The sequence below is a fragment of the Lingula anatina genome, chromosome 6, assembly GCF_051362555.1.
Source record: "Lingula anatina isolate TDL-2025a chromosome 6, LinAna3.0, whole genome shotgun sequence".
Lineage (NCBI taxonomy): Eukaryota > Metazoa > Brachiopoda > Lingulata > Lingulida > Lingulidae > Lingula > Lingula anatina.
The window spans coordinates 5454945-5468957 of NC_141772.1; the positions used below are offsets into that span (position 1 = coordinate 5454945).

The following is a 14013-nucleotide window of genomic DNA, read 5'->3' on the forward strand; positions in this document are numbered from 1 at the left end:
CGATCATCTAGGCAACCCAGCTAGGACGAAAATATGCAGGATACGCCCATTACCATCAGTGTTCAATTCAGTAATGGATCATTTGCAAATAATGTGTTATGTTAATTACTTGTGCATGCAACACTTCTTGGAAGATCAATTAAGAGAAAAAAAAACAAACATTCATAGACCATCACCCTTACCAGCAAGCTAGACGGGTACCATCCAGAGTTTCAACTGTCACTGGAAAGTCTCAAGATTTGTCATCTGGAAGCGGCAGATGCATGCTGATAACTTAGGTGACTATTTCCAGTGGCTACTGAGAGACAGTGTGACGGTCAATTAGCAGATAAGTAAGTAAGTATTAATTTCACGACATTTATTTTACATAGGAACTCTTATTCTTTTTAAACCACTGCTTGCTTCCGCCGCATCGTTTTTCGCCTTCTGCGGTTTTCATACTGTTGAACTTGGAAGACCATTCGAATCGATCGAGTTTTGCCATTCGGAACTATACTCATGTTAGTGATTGCTGCATTTCATATATTTTAGATTTAACTGCAACACGATTGTAAGAGACTATTTGTCAGGTCTGTGTTGTTTTAAGTTTGTAAAGAATAAGCCGTATATTTGCTCATTCTGCCGTTCGATACTCATGTTTTAACAGTTGGCTACATTTCAGATTTAGTTCGTACCATGGAAGCGCCGTTTATGACGTCGACACTGTAAATGAAACCTTTCTCGTAAAACAAAAAGATTTGACAACCATTTTTCATCACCAGTAGGGCTACACTGATGCTCATAAGTTAAGCAACACCCCGATTTTTTCAAAAGTTTCTTCTATCATGATCATTATTTCATTTGTTGGTGGGATTATGTATATTTCTTTCATATTTTATAAAGAACTTATTCAAGTTGAACATTTTGGTTAAAGAAATACATCACACAGCTTATTGTAATAATCAAAATGACTTTATTAACCAAACGGTACTTAAATATGCCAAACCATGTGTCAAAAAAGTATGCTCACACAGCAAAAAGTACGTGCTGATTAATGCAGCTTATTATGAAAAAATAAAGTTTGATCATCTAAGAATTAGTTTTAATAATAGAAGACTGTAGATAATAGATGATTAATCGCCTATTATGCAATAAATATCGGGTGTGCTTTCCCTGGTTTTGAACAACAGTTTCACATTGTCTCCAGCAACTTGCCACCAAATTCTGCCAATCTTGCTTTGAGAGCCGGTTCCATTCTTTATTTACTGCCTGTTGGATTTCTCTAATGTTTCTAACTAGAGGCTGTCTCTCATTTATTGCCCTGTCAATCATATTCTAAGCATGCTCGATTACACTGAGAATTGGTAAATATGCAGGCCAATCCAAATGTGGGATACCGCGCTGTTGCAGCGCGTCTTGCACGGACCATGCTTTCTGGATGGGCGCATTGTCCTGCACAAAAATGATTTTTCTTTCTGGATTTGCTTGAATGTGTGATTGTATGCACCCCAATGGTATTTCGTCTCTGTATTGTTGACCAGGGCGCCTCCCGTGAATGACGTATGGTGGCAATTTTTGATTGTTTGGCTGAAATGAACTGGTCCTTGTGGCATAATCGAACCAGATATCTTCATCTCTTGCGTCGGTTAATATTGGTCTACCAGAAAGAGGCTTGTCCAATACATGCTGAGTTTGGCGCCTTTTGCTACCAGCTTGGACACTTGACTTGGTGCTGCTTTTTTGTTGCCTTGCAATCTGTCTCTTTGGCACCCCAGCACGATGGCTTTCCATTATTTGCCATCTGATTACCTCGTTGAGTCCTCTTCTAACCATTGGTTGGTCCAAAATAACAAATTGTGCCCATGAAACAAGCCAAACTGGAAGCTCCTCATGGCATAGCCAAACTGTGTTTTTCGCAAGTGGCACCCCCATTGCATATTCTATCGTGTCCAACAGTAAATAGTACTCTAATGTCACGGTCCAGTAAGTCAAAGTAAAAACAAGAGAAATATCTAGCTATTGTAAAAAATTTTGCCTCAATAAAAATTTTGGTTGCTGAGAAATTCGAGAAATAAGATAGTGTTGCTTAACTTATGAGCATCAGTGTAGAATCACATGCAGTTAGTGCACTTATACGTCACAGTAAATCGAACGTTGGCCATCATTCGCGGCGCTTAAGAAAATTTATGAAGGTTATGTAAAAAATGGCTGATATAAACTGTCTATTTAAAGATTCACTCCGTCCAATGCCGAAAATAGGTTTATCCTCAAACTTATGTAAACTGTTCAGATATATCAAACTGTAGCTATTGTTTTGGTATTGCTTCTGTTGATTGAATGGGATGTTGAGACACCTTCCGACTTCTCTAACACATTCATAACTGCAAGCTCCGTTGCGTTGTGCTTTCCATAAGTGGTAAATTTAATCAAAAAAGATAATGTGATACAAAGATTAATGTATATTAAACCAATACAGTTTAGTTGTTATTGTGAACAGCTACATAATCTACTATCTGTTATTTTCAAAAGGAGTACAATTTTAGTCTATAATATATTCCCCTTTTAAGCTTTTGCCAATCCGAGCTAGGAAAATTTTTTTCTTTAAAATACCCTGGGTTCACTTGTGAGAAGACAGGCTCCATGTCACTGAGAAAAACAGCCAGCTTACATGGGATAATAATAATAATAATAATAATAAAAATAATAATAATAATAATAATAATAATAGGCAAGTTCTTTGTTAAATCTCACTGAGGTAGTGCCATTTAGGAACACATTCAATCCACTAGCAAATGCCTACACACCAAATGTTTAGAGTCTGTGCCACATAATGTGCAGTTATAGTCAAGCTGTGCTTGTCAACAAATAGAGATGTTCCATGTAATGCTCATCTAATGCTGATCCTAATTTGAGAATTTTCAAAGAATCAAAAATATTTGGCAAAAATGTGGCTAGTATAGTTTCTTTCACAGACCGAGACGAGTTTTTTCACATCAGCTGTTAAGACTTAGTGATTTAATCTTAACAAATATATACTTGTGCATCCAAAATACACGGAGGGTAAGGAGATACTTAGGCCTGTAGGCTGGGGAATTTGAGGGGGGGGGGGGGGGTTAGGGAGGGGGTCAAAGAACCAACCTTCCTGGTGAAAAAGGTCTGCTCTGAATCAAAATTTGATCAGGTTCTATAAAATTTCTCAAGTGGGGCCAACCAAGTGAGTAAAAAGGTCAATTTTTTCAGAATTTAAAGATCCACTGTTTTGAAATTGCTGCCTGCAGGCCTGATATCTACATTGTAAGATGAATGTGCAGGGACTATATTCTCAAGTCAAGTTTTTGTAGACGCAGGTGCTTTCGATCCACACTGTCCATACTGTAAATATGTTTTCAGAGGTGAAGGAAGGTGCATATCTTGCACGCAACTTAAACCTTTCAGTCCTAAGCAACGCCGTATGCTAAGTCTACAGATCTGAAGCAGCGTCTTTGGGTGGCTTTCATACCAGGAAAATACGGCAGCACACTCTTGGAAGTCAGATTTACTAGTTGCAAGCAAGTCCCTAGGCTTCCGCCCTGTGTTGTTTCTCATGGCTGCGTCAGCGCCATATTCTAGGAGAAGAGAGATAAGTGTGACGTCATTCTTTCTAGCTGCCATGTGTAAGGCTGTTTCGTTAATCTTGGTGGCGTTAACGTTAGCACCTAAATTGTAATATATGAATATGTTATGACACCCCAGTCTGACACTAAGTGTGGCCTTGTGGACCGGATGGCCTTGTGGTTAGAGTGTCCGCCTCCGGAGCGGGAGGACGTGGGTTCAAACCCCGTCCGGGGACATACCAGTCCTTTATAAACGGTACCTGCTGTCTCCCCGCTTGGCACTCAGCACTTTGGGGTTGAAGCAGGGTCCTGGTCAGGCAGAGAACGATATTGTCAGTTTGATAGCACTCAGCGCCTCATACGGCAGCGGGGCTGTATCCTCCCCAGGGAGGCGAGATCGTGTACACAGTGTGTTATGACCAGTTGTCTATCTGTTATTTGTATGTACATATTTGTAAAGTCTAATGAACATATTTATATGGAGTTTAGACTCAAAATAAATATATTATTATTATTATTATTATATTAATTACAAATTAAATCTCATTATGAAATAATATAAAGTAATACATATTCTGGGCATGAATTACCCTGTGTTATGAACAATTGTACAGCACAAAATTCATCAGCACATAATGTTTACGCTTTATGTACATGTACCAGTCAAGAATAATTTGCATACATATTTTTGGATAAAATATGAAAGCCTTTACTGTTACAGTAGCAATGGACAAAAGGTGGAAAATTAAAAGTATACATTAAAAAAGTCTTGTGGAAAATTAAGCCTCAAAATACTGACCCCAATGGACACACTTGTCTAGATATAATGAAGACTAAATGTTATTGAATTTAGACAGAAAATCTCAACCAAATTCAACCCCAGATGGATAAGACAGAAGAAGTGTACCTGAGTTTAATAGAACTTTGACTGAGTTGACATCTCCCAATGAAGCAGCAACATGAAGTGGGGTTCCAAAATGACAGTCCATTTTCTCTAACTCAGCCCCTGCTGCTATCAGTATTAATGCCACCTCCCAGCGACCTGGAAATAGGATATAATCTTCTATTATAGTATTAGAAAGGATACAATTAGTCTTTTTATTTAAACAGCAGAAATATTGAGTTCTATCCAGTCCTAGCTAGTTTCTAGTAGAGGGGGGAATAACAGAAGGTTTTTCAAGGATATTTTAATTTACATTACAAAGACATTGCAAGCCACACATCCAAAGTGAAAATGCTAAAACACTGAATATCTAATGATTAATAATGCAATTCAATTTTTTGATTTTCAAAAAAGGTTAATGCTCAAGAGGTGGATTCAGGATTTTGAGAGTGATGGTGGACAGAGGAAGAAAATGGTTTGCTTCAATTATAATGCCTGTAAATAAATTATGGGTAAAAAATTGGAATTGTATATGTGTGTGTGTGTGTGTGTGTGTGTGTAAGGGGAGGTGGGATTGTAGTGTCCCTCATCTTGGATACACATGGTGCATTGTGACAACACCTACCTGCCAGCATAGCTTCATGTAAAGGGGACACATTGACAGCCCAGGGGTTGATACTGGCCCCTCTCTCTAGAAGAAGTCGTACACAGTCGATACTACCACGGGAACTGGCATCACAGAGCGGGGTGGCTGCATCTATATTTCTGGCATTAACCTTGAGAGGTAGAAGAGAAATTACTAGACAGCAGTGCTAAAGACAGAATACAGTGTAGATAGAGAGAAAAGTGCTGCTTTTAAGGGGTTAACCTAAAAGGGAAAATTACGTAGAATGAAGCTTTATATCTGATCCCTGATGTATAAAATCACACAGAGTTTTCACTCATATTTGTTTTAAACCAAATTGTTTGCTAAAGCATGTTAACTTATAAAATTAGGCCAAGTCAGTTCTGACTTAAGTGTATCTGAAAGCAGCTATCTCTAATCAAATGTTTGCAAAGAGAAGAAAAAACACAAGACAACATATTATCATAATCAACTTTATGTAGTAATGCTGTCACAATTAAAATAAATTCTACTTGTTTTCATATTTTTTTTCAAGTCTGAATAATCATGCATGCTTAATGCTTAATGCTTTAGTCAATAACATGATAAATTAACATCTTTACATCTGCTCCTGCAAGCAAGAGGGTGAGCGCACACTCTGTTTGCCCCCATGCACATGCTTCGTGCAGCGGGGTTACACCATCGAAGTTGCAAACGTTCACCATTTCCCCCATCGCAACGGCCTCTGCTATCATATCATGTCGACCTAGCCTGGCTGCAACATGAAGCCTGCTGTTCCCAACACCCACTGGAAAAACATGAAAAATGTGGGATTAATTAAACATTTGCTATACTTTCTTTAAGCTCAAAAGGTGCATTCTGTTGGTTCTCATTTTATTATTTTTTGTTTATATCCTTTTTTTGTGTAGATAGACGACTGTATGGTTCCAAGAATTATTAATGTACTGATATTATATACCTCAAATGACTTTACACCTCACTCAAAAAATGTTAATTGGCAAACAGTGTCATTTAAACATGAATGTATTTTTCTCTAAATTAAATAACAAATATATGGCTATCTGTGCATTAATTTCAAGTCCCTAATATTATTACGAAAGAAGTGTGAACAGAAAAAAAGGTGAATACATGCATGTATGTGTTTGATGGCGGAAAATGGGAAATTTTGTTACATGAAAAATGCATGTACTGTGTCTTAATGGCTTAAAAAATTCATCTCCAGACTGACCACATAAAACTTGAAAACGAAATGAATATAAGTCGAATCTCCAGTAAAAACACACACACTCCTACACACACTCGAACGCACGCACGCACACTGGCACAGTCACACAAACACTGTATGATACAGAAGTACCTTCTGGGACGAGGAGGCGGTATTCCTGCAGACATTGGAGTGGTTCGTGTTGTAGAATCTCTCCCCCTTCTAATACTGCAGCACTGCTTGCCATCCCTGGTGAACTGAATGGTAAAATTTACGCCTAATATTGTCGATCATCTAGGGGGTCTACCCCTGCAAAATTGTCAACACAACACATTATAGCCTCCAAACAAAAAAGAGGTAAATTCCGTACATTCTGTTAGCACATCTAACACAATTACTGGCGCTGGAATCCATAAATCTGCCTAAATGGGTTAAAGGCAAAAATCAACACCAAATCAAAACATAACTGAATTCTCACACCCGTATATTCATCACAAAACTTTATAAACTTACTATCAAAATTTTGTGTTATAAATCAGTAGAATTCACGTCTAAGAAGGCGGTTGCTAAGGTGTAGGTTGGGGCAAGAAGTCTCAACAGAAAACTCCTTGGTTGGGGCATACCATGGATCAAGCAGATTATCGACAAATCTTTATAAGCTCTTCTGTTAGAACTCTTGTTCTTCAAAATTCATTAAGGCTAGATCTACATATGAAATAGCAAAAACACTTTTGTTGGAGAGTTTCTAGATAACAGTAACTCATTTGCCATACCATTTACTTTGTTCTCGTGTGTTGGGCACTATACCAAACAGGAATAGGGAAAAAAATTGCTGTTGCAAACAACTAATTTATTTCACCAATTATTAACGTAACACGTTATCATTAAAACACATGCGCCTTATGGCTAATCCAGATACTAAAGCACATGTTCATGTTATGAGCACCTCTTCATCTATACTTCTTTTTCAAATAGATTAAAACAACCCTCTGGAAGTCAGAGAAAATGAAATAAATAGAAAACTTAATAAACAAGCTACAACAAAAATAACTCGACTCTTGTCATTTTATTATAAACAATAAAATGTATCAAAAGAAATGGCACTTTCCACTGATTAAAACTGAGGTAAAAGTAAAACTGTAATGATGTAATAACCATTCACCCACAAGCATGCATTGCAGATGAATTACAATCTTCAACGTTCTTAATAAATTAAATTAAAGCCATTTTCCATGTGCTTCACATGTACAGTATCATTTCCACTTTTGCAAATTCCATGATGAGTCATGTAAAACAGAGATTCAGTCACAGGTTTCAGTTCAAAAGTACTTTCTGATTGTATTGTTTAGTCTTACTCATAAACAATCCAATGATAATACTTCGTACATGTAATTATTAAGTAACACTGGCTGCGAAACAAAAAAATTCCAGCAAATAACGACGGTTTAACCAGACTTGAAAAGCAGAATGGCAACTTGGCCCAAATAGAAGTAGATGAAGTGCTTGGTTTCGTGTGTCACATAACTGCCGAAGTTGCGGCCCACAATAGCATGCCAAGTTGGGTTGTATTTCTTGTCAAACTCTTTCTTGATGTAGGCTGCAATGTCTTTTTCAATGTTGTATTTTTCTAAGGCCTGTGTTGCACAGTCAACAGCGTCTTGCTGCATGTCCTCAGACATATCTGCGTTCTTGATTACAGCCTTTCTCTCAGACATTGTTCTGAAAAAGAAAACAATGTGAAATCAATAGCTGATTGCAGTGGCAAATTTAGAGGGGCAATCAAGGAAGGTTCTGACCCCCCCTCCTTTGGTTTCTGAAAAAGAAGCACATTAATATTACTCTCTTAAAATCAGAATTTTGACTAGCTGATTTATTGTTCTTAACCTTCCAAATGGCACAGTTTGCCCTCCAAATCACCACCAAAATACATGTATTCTGAGGACATTTTGGGGGGTAGGGGGGAGGATCGGCTTTGCATCCCCCTCCTTCAAAAAATCCTTGATTAGTCCCTTTATTGCGATGATTGATGAAAATGTCCATATATATATTATTCAGGCAATAGAAAAGAAATATGTTTTGTTACAGAATTACAAAAATTTATCTTCATATGAATCACAAGTCTGAACAGAAAAATATGAAAGAATATAATCCCAAAACACAATTTTGATTGACAGCTAAAGGACAAAAATCCAATTATTAAGAATTAATATTCGCATCTCAGAGAAAGGTGCTATTTTAATATTTTAATTTCGTTATTTCTTAATTTTCACATTGCTTCAAGAGCCTAGAATATGACAGAATCCAGAGCAGAACGTTTTTAGAGCCAAGAGCTCAGATACTCAAAATTTACGATTCTTCTGGTCGACATGTAGAAAATGAGTCTTTTCTTACCTGTTTTGGTGTTAAATGTATTGTCAGAATAAGTTGACCTTTTGTGCCGTTGCTAGAGGAGGCCGTGCAAGACCTTTCTTTTTCAGGTTGCCTTCGGAACACAAGCAATGTACAATTAATTACATAACCTACCATTAGAAACCGTTTCATTGGTTGATATTCAGAATTACTTTAATGTGATTGGATAATTTTCAGCATCTTACAGAGGCATTTAGCAAGATAGAACCAATTCGAAACATGCGCACGTACGTCTTTGGTTGGAAATGAGAAAAATTAAAAATCGTTAATTGTAATAAACATTATGGCAACATTCATACTCTTATCTTTCAACGTTTTTTCCTCGGCAATATTAACTATATAGTCATATGATATAGTCATAGGGGTAATGGACATTTTTCCTCTAGTGTTTTGCAGGCGCATCAATCTAATTTTAGACTGTTTTACTCTCACCTGCACCTTTCACATTTCGCTGTGGATAGAAACAGAGATATGTTTAAAGCAAATTATTTCATCTTTTCTACTATCACTTTCACACGCATTTAAGCATGACGCAATAAATCAAAGCTGTTGGCCTAGTTCCCGACGTTATCGAGAGAAGGCCAGACGATATTTCACGACTTTCTGTAAACAGGGCCGATATTAGTCGACATTTACTTTTGTTTTTCAGAAAAAAATTAAAATATATGATGTTAAACGAACATAGCAGGTAAATTTAGGATTCATCTGTATTTTATTGTTTTTTTATTTTATTTTATTTTATATTTTTCGTATTTAGCTAATGAAAATTAGGCCTACTCTGTTCAGACGGATCTGTATACCTGTACCGGCTGTACGTGTACGTTTAAACTTTGTTGTTGTTCCATTACGTGCCAAGCTAGATGTGGAGGCCTAGGCTACTGATTACTGTCAAATAAAATGAATCTCCCGTTTTTTATTTTTAAAAGGTGCACGCAAATAACTATCTAAAGTAAAAAAAAAAATTTGAAATTTAAATTGAATATCTTAGATATTTATCTTATTATTTTATTTTATTTTATTTGTTTGTTTCATAAAGAGTCACTGCAAATCACTATTCAAAAGTCTTTATTAATAAAAGTTGTAAAAATATAAATAAGACACAAGTCTGACTCGATTTCACTGTCTGCAAGCTTCAATCATTCGAAATAATTCGAATAGCTGATTATTTCAAGTCAGTCATCAATTACTGGCACTATTGTCTTCTTTGGTTTCCTGGCATATGTGTAAGTAGTTACAATCTATGTCAAGATAGAAGGTATCCTGATGTATGTAGAGGCCTAAAGGCAGGGTCCTTGTTAGTTTCTTATCTAACTATTCAACTGGCTCAACGGGTCTGCTCAACCAGACTTGAAGAGGAGGATGGCAACTTGTCCCAAATAGAAGTAGATGAAATGCTTGGTTTCGTGTGTTACATAACTGCCAAAATTACGTCCTACAATGGCGTGCCAAGTTGGGTTGTATTTCTTATCAAACTCTTTCTTGATGTAGGCAGCAATGTCTTTCTCAATGTTGTATTTTTCTAGCGCCTGTGTTGCACAGTCAACAGCGTCTTGCTGCATGTCTTCAGACATATCAGCGTTCTTGATTACAGCCTTTCTATCAGTCATTGTTCTGAAAAGTAAATAAATGGTTGTTAAGAAGTTACCTAAATATCTTTCCATGATGTATGGTCTTTACAAGTCTGAAGAGAAAATTACTTGGAAAAAAATGGATGTAATTAACATGCTGTCAAAAGTGAAAAGAAGACACCGTATTAAAAACATTGGAACAATCACTGGTTGTACTAATGAGAATGTGTCTCCTTTCATTTTTCATTCTGTTTGGTTATAACGCTATAACAGATATATAGGGCCTACTCATTTTGAAGTGCTGTCGGCAGGCAACCACGCCGTCTTCCATTTTTAATTATTATGTAATCTGTGCAGGCATGTTAGATAGGCCAAAAAACTGTAGGGCCTACATTTTCCCACATGTTTCTTACCTGTTTGGGGGCTAGTAGGCCTAGTTTCTCCTTTCTTTCTAGTAAACGTGTGTACTGCCGCTTTGCAATGCCTTCTTTAATTACAGTTGCTATGAGAAACACCTTTATAGGGTCTTATCGTTCACTGATTGGGCAACTTTTAGCATCTTGTAATGGCACTTAGCAAGATAGTACCAATCCAAAGCTTGCGATCACTTTCGTCTTGATTGCAAAGGAAATAAACATGATGGCCATATATAATTTAAAAAATTGCTTTACTTCTTATTTGCACTTTGTCACACATTTAACCATGGCAAGAATAATCAAGATAGCAATTTGACGGGGTTATCAACTTTTGGGCATTTTTTTCACGAAGCACTAGGGCCTACGACTTTTCCTAATTTATGTTGTATGGGGCAAATTTCTCTTGCTAGCGCTACTCACATTCTTTACACCTGAACTCAATATAGAGGTGCATTTCACAATGGTAAATAATAACTGACGAAAAAAAATGTCTCTATAAGTATTTAAAACTGTAACTCATGGGGCTTTGCGTCATGGCTAAAACGTAGGCCCCTATGCGTAACGCATGTTCCCTAGAAATATATATGAAAAAAAAAGGGGGGGGGGGGGTTGATACTTGTCCACGCAATTGGTGCAATATGTAGCAGGATTTTCTGCTGTCGACTGAAACATAAATATCGTTTTTATGTGTAGTTTGACATTTCTGACATAATTTTTGCGTCACGAATTAAAATAATTCATAAAATTCTCTTTCTCACTGTCAGCATGCTGCCTTTTTTTATAATATTCAGCGACAAAAATATAAATAAATGAATAATAATAATAATAATAATAATAATAATAATAATAATAATAATAATAATAATTTTAATCGCTCCATGCAGAAGATTTTATGTCTTTTACAACGTTCTACTTGTAAAAAATAAATTAAAGCACAAAACCAGTGCTGATCGAATTTCAAAGTGAGTAAAACGCTACCGTAGCTGAAAGTTTTCCATTTGTGATAGTAACGCATGTTCCTTTTTGGGGTTAAAAGAACAATTATTTTTATTCTCTAACTTGATACTAATTTTTTCATATGGCACTCTAGAATTTATCAAGCATAGTTTCTAATCTGTGCACTAAATATTTTTAAGATGACATTTTAACTTACCCCCGGTATCCCCTATTAAGTCCTCAGACATCAGCATGCATTTGATTACGGTCTTTCTCTCAGATATTGTTCTAAAAATGAAACAATTTTGATATGAATGTCTCACAACTTTTTCTTGACGTGGACGGACTCAGCCTTTATGGTCCGACGTGGTAAGCTTTGATCGTTAAAATGCCTTGCAACGTAAGGCCAAGCAAATTTGATTAGTTAGTTACCGATATATACTAATTTTGAGGATATCAGATTTTTAGCAGCTATCTTTTTAACACACACACAAAGATGCATTGCTATCTTTGTTATACAGTGTAATAAATTTCGTTCACCGATCCTGTGAACAGAAAGTACGTAGCCGCTCGTTCACAACTAATTTCGTCTGGCCTAATGGAAGAAAGATTAATAGATTCTCCGTATAAAGATACTATAGACATATTCATGACGAATGTAAATAGAGGCCTTCCTAATCACATGCGCTTTTTACTTGTCATTCCCTGTAGTTTGCAGTGAGAAGAGTTTAATGAAGTACAACCTCATTAAAAAATTATTATGTTCTTAAAAGACGATTGTTCATATCTATGTTAAGACGATCACAAAAATGTAAAGTGTGGGACACGGAGGTCAGTGTTTTAAGACTAGTTTTGGTTTTTCAACAACGCTTTTTTTCCATATTACAAACAAACGTCGCTTTTCAAAAACAATTCTGGCAACCAGAAGCTATTAAAATGATATAAAGCCGCTTTTTAATAAATCATATCGTTTCTCCAAAAATCATATTATTATCATCAATTATTCAGACGAGAAGAGCGGCGGAGGGTCACTGGGTTCTGAGCAGCTGACATGAATTGATCCTGGTTTGTTTGCAATTGACCAAGTCGCTTTGCTGTAGGAAGAGTAAGAGCACCCCTGCCATTTTTTCCGTATTGATAAATCAAGCGGCTATAATTAAAAGGTTTATCTTAGTATGTTTTTTATATATTTATTTCACGCCAGTGATATGAGAGATCAGTATAGCTTTTTGCACTTGCATTTAGAGTGAAGAAGTCAAGCAACCAGAGCATTTTGTTTACACTGATTGAACACAATGCTTTTTAAATGGCTCACCTAAAGGAACAGCAGTTCAACCCATACAAAATGATAATAGACAAACAGAAGCCTCAAAAGCGCAGTATACTCGTATTCAAAAGCATGTACATGTACTAGCAGTTTTCAAAAACCAGTTTGTTTTAATAAGAATTTTTATAACAAGGCAGCAAAGCTGTCAAATGTACAGACAAAAAGAAGGAAAAAAACAAAATAGGGTACAGTCAATTCTGATGCAAAAGTACATTATGTTAAACTGCAAATTCAACATCAAACTTTAATTATGCTCAACAGGTAATTCCAATGTAAGTAAAATGTGTAACAAGCATAAGGCTTCAGCCCCATAGGAGTTCAAGTTCACACTCTGAAAATGTATAACTTCCAGAAAAAGAATTCAATTAGACTGCTTTTCTCAGGCTGCATTTTAGTCCTGTATTTCTTTTTTGAAAGTTTGGCAATCATAAGTAACATGGTTTTCCCATAATGGTTTTAAGGCAGCAGCACCCAAAATTGTGAGTTCTTCTATTCTGATGCAATATTACATAATGGTTAACAGCATAATGACAATCAATTTTTAATAATAAAATAAAGGTATCATGGATTTTCAGAAAATGTGACTAGCATGGGTCTTCAAGCCTGTGGAACTTCAAAGTCACACCTTGAAAATGCCGATATGTGAAAAATTAAACTTTCACAAAAAAACTGTTTAACCGGCAGAAAGAATTACCAAACAGATTGCATTGCCTACTGAAGCTGTATTTAAGTCCCATGTTTCTTTCTGTAAGTTTGAGAACAGTAAATAACATGGTTTTCCTTAAATGGTCATCATGGGAGCAGTGGCCAAAATAGGTTTATTTTCAAATTTTGATGCAATATTACATAATGTTTAACAGCATAATGATCATCAATTTTTAATAATATCATGTATATTCAGAAAATGTGACTAGCAAAGGTCTTCATGCCCATGGAACTTCAAAGTGACACCTTGAATATGCCAAAATGTAAACTAGACAGCACTGTGCTGAAATGGGTTTATTTCCATTTTTAACACTTTTTTAATATAAGATGAAATAAACAGTTTACTGCCATTTTTATATGATCAACTA

General features: G+C 36.1%; 2 protein-coding genes and 1 pseudogene across 4 annotated transcripts; all 3 read right to left on the reverse strand.

The window, feature by feature from the left end:
* Positions 1 to 2377: 2377 nt before the first annotated feature.
* LOC106162355 (ankyrin repeat and SOCS box protein 9) lies at positions 2378 to 6712 on the reverse strand. 2 transcript variants are annotated; one of them, XM_013539630.2, is made up of 5 exons: positions 6438 to 6712; positions 5683 to 5867; positions 5081 to 5231; positions 4480 to 4614; positions 2378 to 3584 (listed from the first exon to the last, which is right to left on the reverse strand). In XM_013539630.2, exons 1-5 carry the CDS (start codon positions 6529 to 6531, stop codon positions 3307 to 3309), a joined length of 843 nt encoding a protein of 280 aa, XP_013395084.2. In that variant the 5' UTR covers positions 6532 to 6712; the 3' UTR covers positions 2378 to 3306. The 2 variants fall into 2 exon arrangements, with proteins under 2 accessions (XP_013395084.2, XP_013395083.2); XM_013539629.2 differs by having other exon boundaries at positions 2378 to 3674; positions 6438 to 6661.
* Positions 6713 to 7335: 623 nt separating this feature from the next.
* LOC106162391 (dynein light chain 2, cytoplasmic) lies at positions 7336 to 8836 on the reverse strand. Its single transcript, XM_013539681.2, has 2 exons — positions 8676 to 8836; positions 7336 to 8003 (listed from the first exon to the last, which is right to left on the reverse strand). The coding sequence occupies exon 2, from the start codon at positions 7997 to 7999 to the stop codon at positions 7730 to 7732; it is 270 nt and encodes an 89-aa protein (XP_013395135.1). The 5' UTR covers positions 8000 to 8003; positions 8676 to 8836; the 3' UTR covers positions 7336 to 7729.
* A 905-nt stretch (positions 8837 to 9741) lies between these two features.
* On the reverse strand, positions 9742 to 10854 carry LOC106162392 (dynein light chain 2, cytoplasmic pseudogene; annotated as a pseudogene). Its single transcript, XR_015335016.1, has 2 exons — positions 10675 to 10854; positions 9742 to 10304 (listed from the first exon to the last, which is right to left on the reverse strand). The product of XR_015335016.1 is annotated as a dynein light chain 2, cytoplasmic pseudogene (transcript).
* Between the last annotated feature and the right edge of the window lie 3159 nt (positions 10855 to 14013).

Bases quoted from the DNA above. Each gene is read 5' to 3' on its own strand.
- LOC106162355 (XM_013539629.2), bottom strand. From the start codon at position 6,531: ATGGCAAGCAGTGCTGCAGTATTAGAAGGGGGAGAGATTCTACAACAC. The intron at 4,615-5,080 runs GTAGGTGTTGTC...TCCTATTTCCAG, and splicing joins ACATGAAGCTATGCTGGCAG to GTCGCTGGGAGGTGGCATTA. The intron at 3,675-4,479 runs GTACACTTCTTC...ATTACAATTTAG, and splicing joins CAAAGTTCTATTAAACTCAG to GTGCTAACGTTAACGCCACC.
- LOC106162391 (XM_013539681.2), bottom strand. From the start codon at position 7,999: ATGTCTGAGAGAAAGGCTGTAATCAAGAACGCAGATATGTCTGAGGAC.